Source organism: Nothobranchius furzeri, chromosome 1, assembly GCF_043380555.1.
Source record: "Nothobranchius furzeri strain GRZ-AD chromosome 1, NfurGRZ-RIMD1, whole genome shotgun sequence".
NCBI lineage: Eukaryota > Metazoa > Chordata > Actinopteri > Cyprinodontiformes > Nothobranchiidae > Nothobranchius > Nothobranchius furzeri.
This window is the reverse complement of record NC_091741.1, coordinates 70,155,625-70,169,537: the sequence shown is the minus strand read 5'-3', so window position 1 is coordinate 70,169,537 and position 13,913 is coordinate 70,155,625. Positions and strand designations below refer to the sequence as shown.

At 39.3% G+C, this 13,913-nt stretch overlaps 1 protein-coding gene across 3 annotated transcripts in view; it reads right to left on the bottom strand.

Annotated features, from left to right (window-relative positions):
* htr4 (5-hydroxytryptamine receptor 4) overlaps nt 1-13,913 on the bottom strand; it is a 251,194-nt gene that overhangs the window by 72,816 nt on the left and 164,465 nt on the right. For all 3 annotated transcript variants that reach the window (XM_054739381.2, XM_015951925.3, XM_054739382.2), the window contains exon 5: nt 1,359-1,512. In XM_054739381.2, the coding sequence (XP_054595356.1) occupies nt 1,359-1,512 (154 nt within the window). The remainder of the gene's footprint in view (nt 1-1,358; nt 1,513-13,913) is intronic.

The window sequence follows — 13,913 nt, the reverse complement described above, 5'->3', positions numbered from 1 at the left end:
GTTATGACATTTCAATCTAACACAAGGACACAATTAGACGAATAAAAAAATATTCTAATATAGAAAAGAAGGAAGAAAATAAAATAGGTTGTTTAAAAGCACAACTAAGTATTAAAAGCCTAAGAAAAATGTGTTTTAGATGAGATTTAAAAGCCTGCCTAACTTGGGGGGCAAGTGAGTTCCACAGCTTCAGGCCACTGACCAAGTAAGCTCTTTCACATTAAACCACTTTCACATCTGGGTCGGCACAGACCGGGCCTGGTAGTTTAACATCTGGGTAATCTGTACATTTTCTGTTCTGAGCAGACCTTTTTTCATACCTGCTATTCTGCGGTCCGGCTAGGGCTGAGGGGACCCAACACACCAACCAATCTGATTGGCCGGCTTAGAGGTTGTCTCTGACTGGCAGAAGGGATTAGCCAGCAGTGGCTTCCTGCATGTGCGATTCATTATCATTTAGGATGCTGTGCAGTAAACATCTCCTCTGACTGCAGCTCGGACCTCCCACTCCAGCCATGGCAGCCCAAGGACAGACTGAGACTGCTGCGAGGAGCACACAGCAGTCTCAGTGAGAGAGAGACTAGGAAGCAGTGGGCTTCATTTCAGAAGTCTCCAAATGCAACACCGCTTATGGCAGCCTTTTTTACAAACTTTAAGGAGGACAGCACAGACTTGTCTGCATGTCTTTTGACCCGCTCACATGCTCAGAGCATGCTGAGATGACTGTGTGAACAAAACCTGACCAAGTGGGGCCGGGCCAAGCCGATGCTACTTTGGCCGGACTGGACTGGGCCAAAATGCCATTGGGCTTGTAATGTGCCTTAGTGACAACTAGAAGCAGCTGATTGGTTTATCTAAGAGCACACAAGGTTAATATGGGTGCAGGAGCTCAGCCACATATGTTGGGGTAAGGCCATGCAGAGATTTACAAAAAAAAAAAAGAGATGATTTTAAAATAAACCCTAAAGTGAATGTGCAACCAATGGAGTGTAATAAAAACAGAAATATGTTACTTGTTTGGAGAAAAATAAAGAAACTAAAATATCCTTTTTGTGGCACCAGAAGACTTCCGTCTGACATGTAAATGTTGTTTCCAAAATAACATGTGCATCTCTCCTCTCATAAACTTGACAACTTTGTTACTTTGTGCATCTAGATCACTCGTTTTCAGCAACTGTGTGTGTCCACCACGAGCTCTATCAAGTGACGTCTCCAGAAACCTTCACTTTCAGTAACCTCTATACTTTACCACCAGAAATCTGATTTCAGTTTAGACATAGAAAGTATTTATCCCAATTTTCATGTGGAACAATCCCACAAGGTGCTCCCACAACCCCTCTCCTGGCTTAGGCACTTACATTTTCATGGATGCCGATGGTGTTCCAGCCCTGCATGATGGGTAGGAAGGAGATGAAAGTGGGAATAACCCAGCAGCCACCGATCATTAAAGCAACTCGTAATGGTGTCATTTTGTTCCTGTAGACCAAAGGCTTGCAGCAGATAGCGTAGTATCTGTAGGGAGATCAACAATGATAAAGATATTATCAGTAGCAATCATCATTTCAAACCAATCATCTGTGCAAAAGAGGCAGCACTACAAAACGATGCTGAACAGTATTTCGATTACCAAAAGCCTTAAGTTAGATACAGTCAGATACAGGTGAAAAGAATGCAAACGATGTGATCTAGATTTAATATACATTTTGCCATGCAGGCAATCACAGAAAATTGAGTTATCAATTATGGATGCTGGTACTGTTCTGGTAAAGGAAATACCAAAACAAAACACACAGGTAAATAAAAATTACTTGAAATTATTCTGATATTTATAAGACACTTTTGAATAATCTAGCACAGTATACAATTTTATTTCACTGTAATAAAAAGTGTGTGTATATATATATATATATATATATATATATATATATATATATATATATATATATATATATATATATATATATATATATAATTATTTTTTTTTTAATAATCTAATTTATCATGTGATTGGAAGTGTCTAAATATAGATGTTGGCCTTATAGAGGGTTAATCTGTTTTCCAATGATAAAGATACATTTTAGCATTGACATAATGAAAATCAGCCAGAAACATAATGTATTTTAAATAATCATCAAATAACACTAACGGTGACTCTTATGTCTACTCTTCCATTCACACAGGATTTTTTTGACCTATTTGAATGTTTTTCTATGTGTATCTCATTCAAATACACCTCACTACTGAACACACTGTGTGACCACACTGTGCATATTTTAGATTATTTCTCTTTACAGAAAAAACATCAGTCACTCAAGCAGGATATCCTGGCACGCTATCAGGTGCTGTTGAATCCCTAAGTACACTGAAACAAAATTTAATGAATGCAATTGCAAAGATGATAATGAATCACTGTGAATTAATGAGGGACAAAGAGTAAAGAGGAAGGAGGGGGATGTGATTTGAAAGGAGACGGAAGCATCCATCTGCATCCTGCTTTAGCTACAGCTCACTCTTTATTAGTACAACGCTCAGCATGTCGATTTTTGTTTTGTGTTTCATTTAACTACAACAAAAAATTAATAAAATCTAAGACAATTCTGAAAGTCAAAAAGTGCACAGGTAGAGTACAGAAACATTTCAGATCAAAGTGACAGAAATTAGGTCACTGTTCAGTTGTGAATATCTGCAAAGTGACAACAATAGGCACATTTCTGTCTCAATAGCAGCTGAGATTAAGAAAAAGGAAAGAAAAAAGTGATAATTTAATGTAAAAATATTTGTTTATTTCCTCAAAAGCAGAACAGAAGAAGAAATCCGTCTCTTACAAATATGTAAGAAGCTATTAAAACAACAAGGTTCATGGTTTTAGGGATGGTTTTGATGTTGCATTTCCCTGAAGTGCCCAAAGCACAATATAACCGTATCTTTGAAAAATTTCCACACAAATATGTGATTAGGCAGGACACAAAGTTTTGATGTCTAACTCTTAAATATTTTCTCCTCAGTGGATAAACTCATACATTTTTGTAACCTTTGCTTTTTTCTCAGGATGCCAACTGACTTATGCACTGCTGCAACAGAATTAAAGCTAATCCAGTTTATGCCATCGTCAGTCACTGTGGATATTTCCCTGCCTCCTCCGCTGTGATCCTACTCCATTACCTATTTGCAGTACGTGGCATTTCACAGCCATCAGTAATTTGGAGTGGTTGTGTGTACTGTGTGTGGTCTCCATGTGCAGTGGCATTATGAAAAGGTCAAGAGGGCCTTTTCTATTTGAATTCCCAAAGCAGTTGTGTTGAAAGGTTGCAGATTGATTCTTTAAGTGTGGATGTGAAGGTCTGAGTGACAGAACCCCCCATGTCTCTAACACAACAATGAATCCCTGAACTGAGTGGGAGTGAGTACAAACGTTCAAACACACACATCAGCTGAAACACTGTATGCAAGCAAACCCATAAAGCTCACGGACACACAAAGAAGCAGTAGATGCAGGGACACATTCTTCCACACATTAGCCCGGGTGAGATTAGAAGCAGACGTGACACAGTTGAATGGCAGCATGTCATGACCACGAGCACTTTAAATGGTCCCTGCTTCCCTTTGATCTGCAAAACATGTCTTTTTGTTTATTTCTAGCATTTTTATTCTGACATTATTTATTTGAGGGTTGGTTTCTGAGATCAGCCAAACCCAAAGTCTATTACTGCATTCTACAGTCACATGCAGCTGCCACACATGTGATTTCTGCAAAGGGCCAGTTGCAAACCCCAATGCAACTGAGAAATTAAGAATTTGGGAATCAAATGACAAGAAGGCATTTGCTTGTAGATGCTAAAACACACCGGAACATTACATGCAGCAGTCCTGCACTACTAGAATTAAACTAAACAAATTTCAATGACTGTGGTATTTAACTTTATTTTTCATTATTTCTTTGAAATTTTACAAGAGAAAGAATAATTTGTTGGATGCAAAGTAGGAAAAAAATCTATAGCCTTTCAGGGCTTCCCTAGCTAAGTTTTCAAGTGATTCGATTTAAGATGCATGAGCCCTGCTTTTTAAGAGATGCAAATATAAAGTAGTTGTTACAAAGGTTGAGTTTAGGACCCCTCAGTAGGCCATAAAACACTGAGTAAAAAAACATTTTAAAAATACGGCTCAAAGAGTAATCTTACATATTATTTTACTAAATAAATGTTCAGTCCTTCAAGAATGTCGGAAAACCATTTCAGGTGACTACCTCTTGGAGCTCATCAAGAGAATGCCAAGAGTGTGTAAAGCAGTAATCAGAGCAAAGGGTGGCTTTTTTTAAAAAGAAAATAGAATATAAAACATGTTTTCAGTTTTTTCACCATTTTTGGTTAAGTACATAGTTGTGATGCCTTCCGTGAGAATCTCCCAATGTAAAGGTCATGAAAACAAAGAAAACACATCAAATGAGAAGGTGTGTCCAAACGTGTGGCCTGTACAGCACTATTGGGTGTGGTATCTGAATTTTATAAATGTAACTTTTACAAATAGTCTTGGTAACCCCACAACATCAGCACACACAGAAATTGTGAGGACCCCCTTGGGGGGCGTGGACCCCAGTTTTGGAACCACTGTATGGATGCAAAGCATATTGGATGCTGAGGCTGTTTGTGGTTTGGTTTAGCTGGCTCAGGTTTCTATGATCCAAACTGATTTTAAGTGTCAGCCACTCAAATATTTTAGGACGGAAGCGAAAATATTTGAGAGTGACCGATTTTAGATTAATCTCCCGAGTTAACTTGCTGGCAAAACTTGTTAGATGGGAGGACACAGATGGAGGTCCTGCAGAATGTTCCTGATTTTAGATAAAGACAAAAAATAAATAAATAAATACATAAATAAATAAAAACTCCCAACATGAAAATATCAGAATCTAGTGTCAGAAGTTGTGTCCATGTAATCTGGGATGAACTGCCTGAATAAAATGCTGAACAGTTATCATTGTTTATAGTTTTGCAAGCTTCCTTTTTATTTAAATTTTATCTTCCAAATGGATCAATTCATAGTGCGCTCATGTTCTTTGAACTTTGAGCTTACCAAAACCCTTCATGGGTGAAAGGAGATGGAATAACACATGATGTAACTGGAGGTAAACTCTGTCACAGTGAGGAATAAGAAAATGGCGCTGGCACCATTTTTGAGTCTTTTTTGAGAAACAGAAACATTTTGTACTGTAGTATGTTTTTACATATTCTCTTAAAAATAAGGTTGTGCGAGCTGTCAGGGTCCCCTATGACTCGTGTTACCAAGGCAACTGAAATGGTGTTTTAGTCAAAACCACAGTTGGTTTCTGACTATGAGCTTCATGGCTGGGTAGGCAATGGCTCCTCTGGAGACTATGAACCCAGAATAGAATTACATTTTCTTGTTGTTTTGAAACCTCTGAATAGTCATTTCCATAATATTCAACAATACAATAGCAAGAAAAGTGAATGGGTGTTAAATATGAGGGCAGTGTTGTCTTTTTAAAACTTGACTAATTTATTTTTTGGCACAACTTTAATGTATACAGTAAATGTGCACATGAAGTCCATGCACATATAAGGCTGCAGCTATCAAATATTTTTGTAATGAAATTTACTACTGAATCCTCTGTTGATTAATCAAATAATCTATTTGACAACACTTCAAACTAGGATAAAACTGTAATCAGCTTGTATTAAAAAATCTATACATCATATGATTCCTTTTCAGAAAAGGCCACCTTTTATTAGACTACAACAAACCGTGTGAGATCTAATCAATGCAACATGTCCTAGAATAGTAGTGCCCATTTCTGGAGGGCCACTATCCAGTAGGGCTGAACGATCCATCGTTTTTGGACCGAAATTGCGATTTCAAACAGCATGATCACGTGACCATCAAAGCTGCGGTTTTAGCGGTTTTGACTGATCCAGGATCAGTTGTATAACTTTTTTTTTACATCCCTGGTTATGGCGGTGGCAAAAGCCAGCACGGGGGTGGGGGTGGAGTGTACCGTCCAGAGTCGAGCCCAACTCTACAGCTGACAGAGCTGCATGTTCAGGTTATTTTACCTGTTTTATGTTTCCACACAGAGCTGCTAGAGCTCATAATAATGGCGCCGTAGGTGAGCCCAGGACAGAGAGTGACAACGTAGTTGAGTAAGGGAGAGAGAGACTCCTCCCTCATCGGAGCAGGTTCAGGCTGATGTCTAAAGCTTGGTTTAAGCTTCAACAGCGCAAGTGCAGAGTTTAGTTGACTTGAAAGCTCAACTTCTCTTTTAAAAATGGTTTGAATGTTTCTGATTGCCACACGTTTTTTCAAACAAGCTAAGGTGTCAGAAGAATGCGTGCGTCTCTCTCACAGAACTGACGTTTCAGTGAGGAAAAACTATCAGACGTTTCGAAAAACGTGCAGCCAGCCTGCCTTGGTAATGCAGGGAAAACTGTGCATTTCTTTTATTTAATACATTTAAAAGCTACTTCTAGCTACAGATTTCCTTCATGCATTTTTGGAGTAGAACATGTTTTTATCAAACTCTAGATAAAAATCACGAGCACAAGTTGCTTAGAAATAAAAAAGAAGATAATAATGGGAGAAAATATTAATTGCGTTAACCGTTTTTATAGTATGGATTTAGTAAATATTAATGTGAATGATTTGTTGTACTAGATTAGAATCTAGACCAGCTTTTCACTTAATCTGCAGGATGGCTTGACAGGCTAATGTTGGACCTTTGTTTGCAAAAAAATCATGAAATGAACCTGAATCGCAATTTCTGCTAGAAAAATTGCAACTCAATATTATTCGAAAATTGTTCAGCCCTACTATCCAGCACAACTAGAAAAATTAAATGTGGGTTGTTGAACATTAGATCCATTTTTTCTAAGACTTTGTTAGTTAATGAGTTGATTTGTGATAATCAGATCTCTTTGCTCTCTCTCACAGAATCCTGGCTGCAGCAAGAGGACTATGTTAGCTTAAACGAGTCGACTCCTTCAAATTATTTAAATCATCACATTGCTCGAAGTACAGGGCGAGGAGGAGGAGTGGCAACCATTTTTCATTCGGACTTATTAATCAGTCCCTTACAGATTAATAGCTACAGTTCGTTTGAACATCTTATTCTTAGTTTTCCTAATCCAGATTGCAAAACTGTAAAACCACTCTTGTTTGTAGTTTTATATCGTCCACCAGGCCCTTACTCTGAGTTTTTGGATCAGATCTCTGATTTTTTATCTGATTTGGTGATAAATACTGATAAGGTCATTATGGTGGGGGATTTTAACATTCATGTGGACATTGAAAATGATTGCCTCAATGTAGCCTTTAGCAATATCTTAGACTCAATTGGTTTTACTCAAAGAATACATAGCTCCACCCACTCCTGCCATCATACATTGGACCTTGTTCTCACTTATGGCATTGAGTGTGAGGAAATAACAATCTTTCCACATAATCCAGTCCTCTCGGACCACTTTCTGATAACCTTTGAGTTTTTTATAACTGAGTTCTCGAGACATGAAAGTAAATTTCATTATAGTCGGTAGCTATCTGACAACGCTGTTACGTCTTTTAAATCAACTGTTCCATCTTTACTGTCCTCAGCATCTCAGAGGCATGTAGCAGAGGGCAATATTTTCAGTTCTAGCCCCTCACAAATTGATGCCTTAGTTCATCATGTTACTTCCTCTTTACGTGTGGCATTAGATGATGTTGCCCCTTTAAAAAAGAAGGTAATTAGGGACAGGAATTTGGCTCCCTGGTTTAACTCTCATCTACGAGCCTTAAAACAAAACTCTGGGAAATTGGAGAGAACATGGCGCTCTACACACCATGAGGAGGCCTACCTATCCTGGAAAAATAGTCTTGTGCTTTATAAAAATAAGCTTCAACAAACTAGAACTGCTTATTTTTCAGCATTAATTGAGGACAATAAGCATAATCCTAAATTTCTTTTCAGTACAGTTGCTAAACTTACACAGAATCGTAGCTCTGAGCCATCTATTCCCTTAGCCCTTAGCAGCAATGACTTCATGGGATTTTTTACAAGTAAAATTAATTCTATTAGAAACAAAATCTTTAGCATCCTCCCTAATGCGATTTCTTCTTCCTCAGTAAGTGAGGCAGCTTCAGAGGTGACTCTAGAACCTCATCTGTGCTTGAACCGTTTTGATCCAGTTGAGCTTTCAGAGTTATCAAAAATATTAGCTTCATCTAAACCTTCAACTTGCATTTTGGATCCAATCCCAACCAAATTATTTAAAGATGCATTTCCTTTGGTTACTGCCCCATTCTAGATATAATCAATCTATCCTTAGTAAATGGGTATGTACCACAAGATTTTAAGGTTGCTGTAATCAAACCTTCACTTATGAAGCCTTCTCTGGATCCAGATGACCCAATGAATTACAGACCAATATCTAACCTTCCATTTTTATCCAAAGTCCTGGAGAAAATAGTGGCCATCCAAGTATGTCAGTATTAAAACACTAATGCTCTGTTTGAGGAATTTCAGTCTGGTTTTAGAGAGTATCACAGCACTGAAACTGCATTAGTGAGAGTTACAAATGATATTCTCATGGCCTCAGATAAGAATCTTGTGTCTGTTCTAGTCTTGTTAGATCTCAGTGCTGCCTTTGACACAGTTGATCACAATGTTCTTTTAGAAAGACTTGAACATGTTGTAGGGATCAAAGGAACAGCATTAGGCTGGTTTAAATCCTACCTGTCTGACAGATTTCATTTTGTAAATGTACATGACAAATCTTCTTCATACTCCAGGGTTACTTGCGGAGTACCACAGGGTTCAGTGCTTGGGCCAATTCTTTTCACTATATATATGCTCCCAATTGGTAAAATCATTAGACAGCATGGGATAAACTTCCACTGTTATGCTGACGATACTCAGTTATATTTATCCATTAACCCTGATGAACCTAATCGGTTGGGTAGATTACAGGCTTGTCTTGAGGACATAAAAAATTGGATGACTCTTAACTTCTTGCTTTTAAATCAAGACAAGACGGAAGTTCTCATCTTTGGACCAGAAATCCAGAAAAGGAAATTGCTTAGCCAATCGCCTGACCTTAATGGCATTACATTAATCTCCGAGAACAAAGCAAGGAACCTTGGTGTTATCTTTGACCAGGACATGTCATTCAAATCCCAGGTTTCACAAGTTTGTCGGATTTCCTTTTTCCACCTTCGGAATATTGCTAAGATTAGAAGCATCCTTTCCAGGAGTGATGCTGAAAAACTAGTTCATGCATTTATTACATCAAGACTGGATTACTGTAATTCATTACTCTCAGGAAGTCCACAGAATGTAGTTAAAAGTCTTCAGCTTGTCCAAAATGCTGCAGCTAGAGTTTTGATGAGAATTAAAAAGTGAGATCATATCTCTCCTGTCTTAGCTTCCCTACATTGGCTACCTGTTAAATTCAGAATAGATTTTAAGATCCTTCTTCTCACATATAAAGCTCTTAATAATCAAGGTCCATCATAAATCAGTAATCTGATTGTTCCATATGTTCCTAACCGAGCACTTTGCTCTCAGACTGCAGGTCTACTGGTGGTTCCAAGAATATCTAAACTTAGGATGGGAGGCAGATCTTTTAGTTATCAGGCTCCTCTCCTGTGGAACCAGCTCCCAGCTTTAGTCCGTGAGGCAGACACTTTGTCTACTTTTAAGAATAGGCTTAAAACATTTTTATTTGATAGGGCTTATAGTTAAAATCTGATGTTAGCCTAAATCTGGACAAGTTGGGGATTACAGGGAGGTGGAGTGTACAGTCGGTAAAGACGGCTCTCCCTTGCCCTGCCTCCAACATGCCTACATCTAAATAGGATAGATTATCCAGAGTTAACTCTGTAGTTATGCTGCTATAGGCTTAGACTGCTGGAGGACACACTGACCACTTTTCACACTCCACTGCTTTCTTCTTCAGTCTGCTCTTTAACTGTACTATTTTGTGCAATTTCAGCTGTTAACTTTATTTTCTCTGTAAGTGTTTTTCTCCCCACAAGAAGCTACAATGACGTTCTGCTCAGCTGTGGTGGCCTCATGGAGGGGGCCATCGACTAGCACACTGCTGCTAACCACTAATACATTCTCTCTCTCCTGATAATAACTTTTTGTTTTCATTGACTTTTGATGTGCTAATACTAGTTCATCCGTTTAATTATCCACTAGGATAAATACAATAAAGTTTATCTTTCACCAAATACAATATTTACTAAGACATCACAATATAACTATAGACACATTACTTGTCTTTGTGTGTGTGTGTGTGTGTGTGTGGTGTGTGGTGTGTGGTGTGTGGTGTGTGTGTGTGTGTGTGTGTGTGTGTGTGTGTGTGTGTGTGTGTGTGTGTGTGTGTGTGTGTGTGTGTGTGTCTGCCTGCTCTGTCTTCTCGATCCCCAGTGAGCCGTGGAGGATGGCTGCTTATACTGAGCCAGGATTCTCTGGAGGTTTCTTCCTGTTAAAAGGGAGTTTTCCTCTCCACAGTCTCTGCATGCTTGCTTAGTATGATGATTGCTGTATAGTCACTGACACTAGTCAGTGACTTGATGCAATTTGCTGGGTTCCTTATATAGGAAACACTATTTCTGATTGGCTTAATGAACTGTGAATTAGAATGTTTATTATGTGAAGTGCCTTGAGACGACTCTTGTCGTGATTTGGCGCTATATAAATAAACTTGAATTGAAAATTGAATTTGAATTACGTCACGTCAGCAGGTGATTTACAGATTTCTGTAGAACTTAATGAGCAGAAGAAAATCTAATTATAATATATTCCTAATAAAATGGACATCTTAGAATTAGAAGATTGTCTTACAGTGTTATACTGCATGTTTAAAAAGGCTCCAGTGACCTAAAATGAATTATTAAAGGCCAAAATTTCGACAGAAAACACTAAAACTAAAACTTTTATGGAACTTCCTTCAAACCAAACAAGAGAGGGTATTACTTCAAAATGTCATTGGTTGGTATTTTAGGTAAATAAATGTAAAGCAAACTGAAACCATTTTAGAGAGAGAGAGTGTGTGTGTGTGGCGGGGGGGGGGGGGGGGGGGGGGGGGGGGTTACCGGGTGGTGTACAGTTTACAGTGGGTAAACTGCCCACTGAGACAATGGCTAGTCCACTTGTGTCCAGGTGTTCCCAGGAGTGGACTGGGACAATAAGTTGAATTTTATTGTCAACCCAAAGCAGATAGTGACTTTCCACTGTTTTCCAGTTTGAGCTGGGCGGTGGTGGTGTTAGCAGGTGGCCATCCATCCATCCATCCATCATCTTCTGCTTGTCTATGGTCAGGTTGTGGGGGCAGTGGCCATAGCAAAGAAGCCCAGACTTCCCTCTCCCCAGCTACCTGGGCCAGTTCCTCTAGAGCAGGGGTGTCAAATCCTGGTCCTGGAGGGCCATTGTCCTGCATGTTTTAGTTTGAACTCTGTTTCATCACACCTGATTTCAATCAGCAGCTAATTAACAGGCTTCTGCAGAGCCAGATGAGCTGCTGCACAGGTGTTTCAACCACTGAATCAAGTCTGTTGGAGTAGAAAAACCACAAAACCTGCTGGATACCGGCCCTCCAGGACCAGAATTGGACACCCCTGCTCTAGAGGAATCCTAAGGCATTCCCAGGCCAGTTGTGAAACACTGTTTCTCCAGCGTGTCCTGGGTCTGCCTTTGGGCCTCCTCCTGGTTGGACATGACCAAAACACCTCACCAAGAAGGCGTCCAGGAAGCATCCTAACCAGGTGCACGAGCTATCTCAACTGGCTCCTCTTTATGCCACCTGATGTTTAAGTTACACAAGTTTAGACAAACTTAAAAAAATAAAAACATAAAGCAAAAAGCCACCATACTTGTGCGGACACAAGATCTCATAAGGATATGTTTATTATTTATTTATTGTGTCTTTAGATGGCTCAAAAGAACTTATTAGTAGAGCTATGAAAAAAATTATAAAAATCCCTTATTAACATTTATTGAACAATCTTTATTGCTCTTTCATTGTTTTTTTTATTGCTTAATATTATCATACTGAAAAACGTGTGTTTTGTTAGCCTGGCAAACCATCCTCCTATGCATGTGAATATGTTATCTGGCCACAACCCATAGACAGAACTCAGTCGTGGGGTGGAATCTACGGTCGTCTTCCAAACAAAAAGACGTACAGATCACTACGGATGTCGGCCAACGTGGAAGTCTACCATAACTCAGGGTCTGAAATTAATTTTTTTACTCACTGGCCAAGTTGGCTGATAGATGATAAAAATCTACCGGCCAAGCATATTTTTTACCGGCCAAAAAATCTAAATAATTTAGATCTACCAAACACATGTTATTCTATTATATATTACATTGATTCCAAACAGAGAGGAGTGGCAAAATAATCAAAACATCAATTAAAAAGAAATACAACTCTCTTGTCATTTTACTATTCATTTATTTTTTTAGAGATGTTTTTCTGAACTCTTTAATTGAAATCTAGTCAGACTCCTTGTTTTCTCTGTCCATGAAGTCTGGCCTCCTGCTTCTGACACCGTCTTTGTGCCAAAGCATTACAGCCTCATTTGGTTCATAGTCCTTCATCTCTGGAGAACACAGCTGCACCATGAGAACACCAAAGTTTGTCAGGGCTCATATTGGATCTCCAGTCATTTTTAACTTGCTTCATGGTGCTAAAGCCTCTTTCACAATCAACAGTTGAAGGAAGGAGGGAGGGAGGGAGGGAGGGACAGCACCAAGTCGATCAATGCCAGCAAATCAGGGCAGGAATGCTGAAAGCGTCTGTTTACTGCGATCCATGACATCTTCGGCAGGGACCCAGGCTCTTGATACATGAGCGACTTGAGGGCAGTCCACTGGTCAGGAATGCTTTCATCGTGGACACCAGGGGTCTCCAGGACAGGCTTGAAGTGGTCCACAAGTTTTTCCAGTTCTGCATCACCAAAATCTAGAACAGTGGTGTAAAAAGAAGGCATTAAAATAATTGAGCATGCAGTTTTTATTCACAACCTGACTGGACAGCTCTAATAAACCAACCTGCTTCTTCATCTCCTGACTGTGGCCAGTTGGTGAAGCTGACTAGCTTGGTGGCATGCAGAATCCCTACACTGGCATCCTGGAACCTGTGACTCATTTTCTAAACTAGCCTGTCGATCACTTCTGTCTGTGAGCTGATGAGGGCCTTGTTATCACCTGCTCTTGTGTTATTCCCTCATAGCAGTCTGCAACTGTAGCTTTCATCATGGGTCTGTCTGATAAATACCAGCAACGCACATTCTTCCCCTTTTCTGGTATGAACTTTAAAAAGAAAATAATTATAAACGTACTTTAATAAACATACCTGTTTTGTATTATTAGAAATAATTAGCCATATTTCACATCTGAACTTAAGAGCAAGGACATTTCAAAGAAACAAAGGTTACTTACGCGCACATCCACTCAAAATCGGAAAATGGCCTTGCCTTCTTCCCAACGGCATGCACGGTGCGAAACAGTGTTTTCATTTTTGTGCTTGTTTTCTCTGACATAGCCATTAGCACCAAGACCGTGGGTGTCACGAGTAGAGACTCAGATTGAGCCCGGAACATGGATGTGCAGGCAATATGGCATTTGCTGTTTTCATGTTCTCGAATAGTCTCAAGCTTCATTGTCTTATTTCCTATGACAGATAGGTTGTTACAGTTCTTCTCTCGAGTGTGCTGGCAGCAAACGGTGCAGCTCATTTGCGCAGATTCTGGTTCATAATGTAGCCAGTGTCTTACGACTACGCCATCTCCAGTTCACCATTTTTCACTCCTGGTTGCCACTAGTCCTAGTGGTTTTTCTTCCAGTTTGAGGAGTTTTCTTTTGGAAGGCTGGCTGACTCCAGTTAAAAATCACCACATTTCACAGCTAGTTTCAA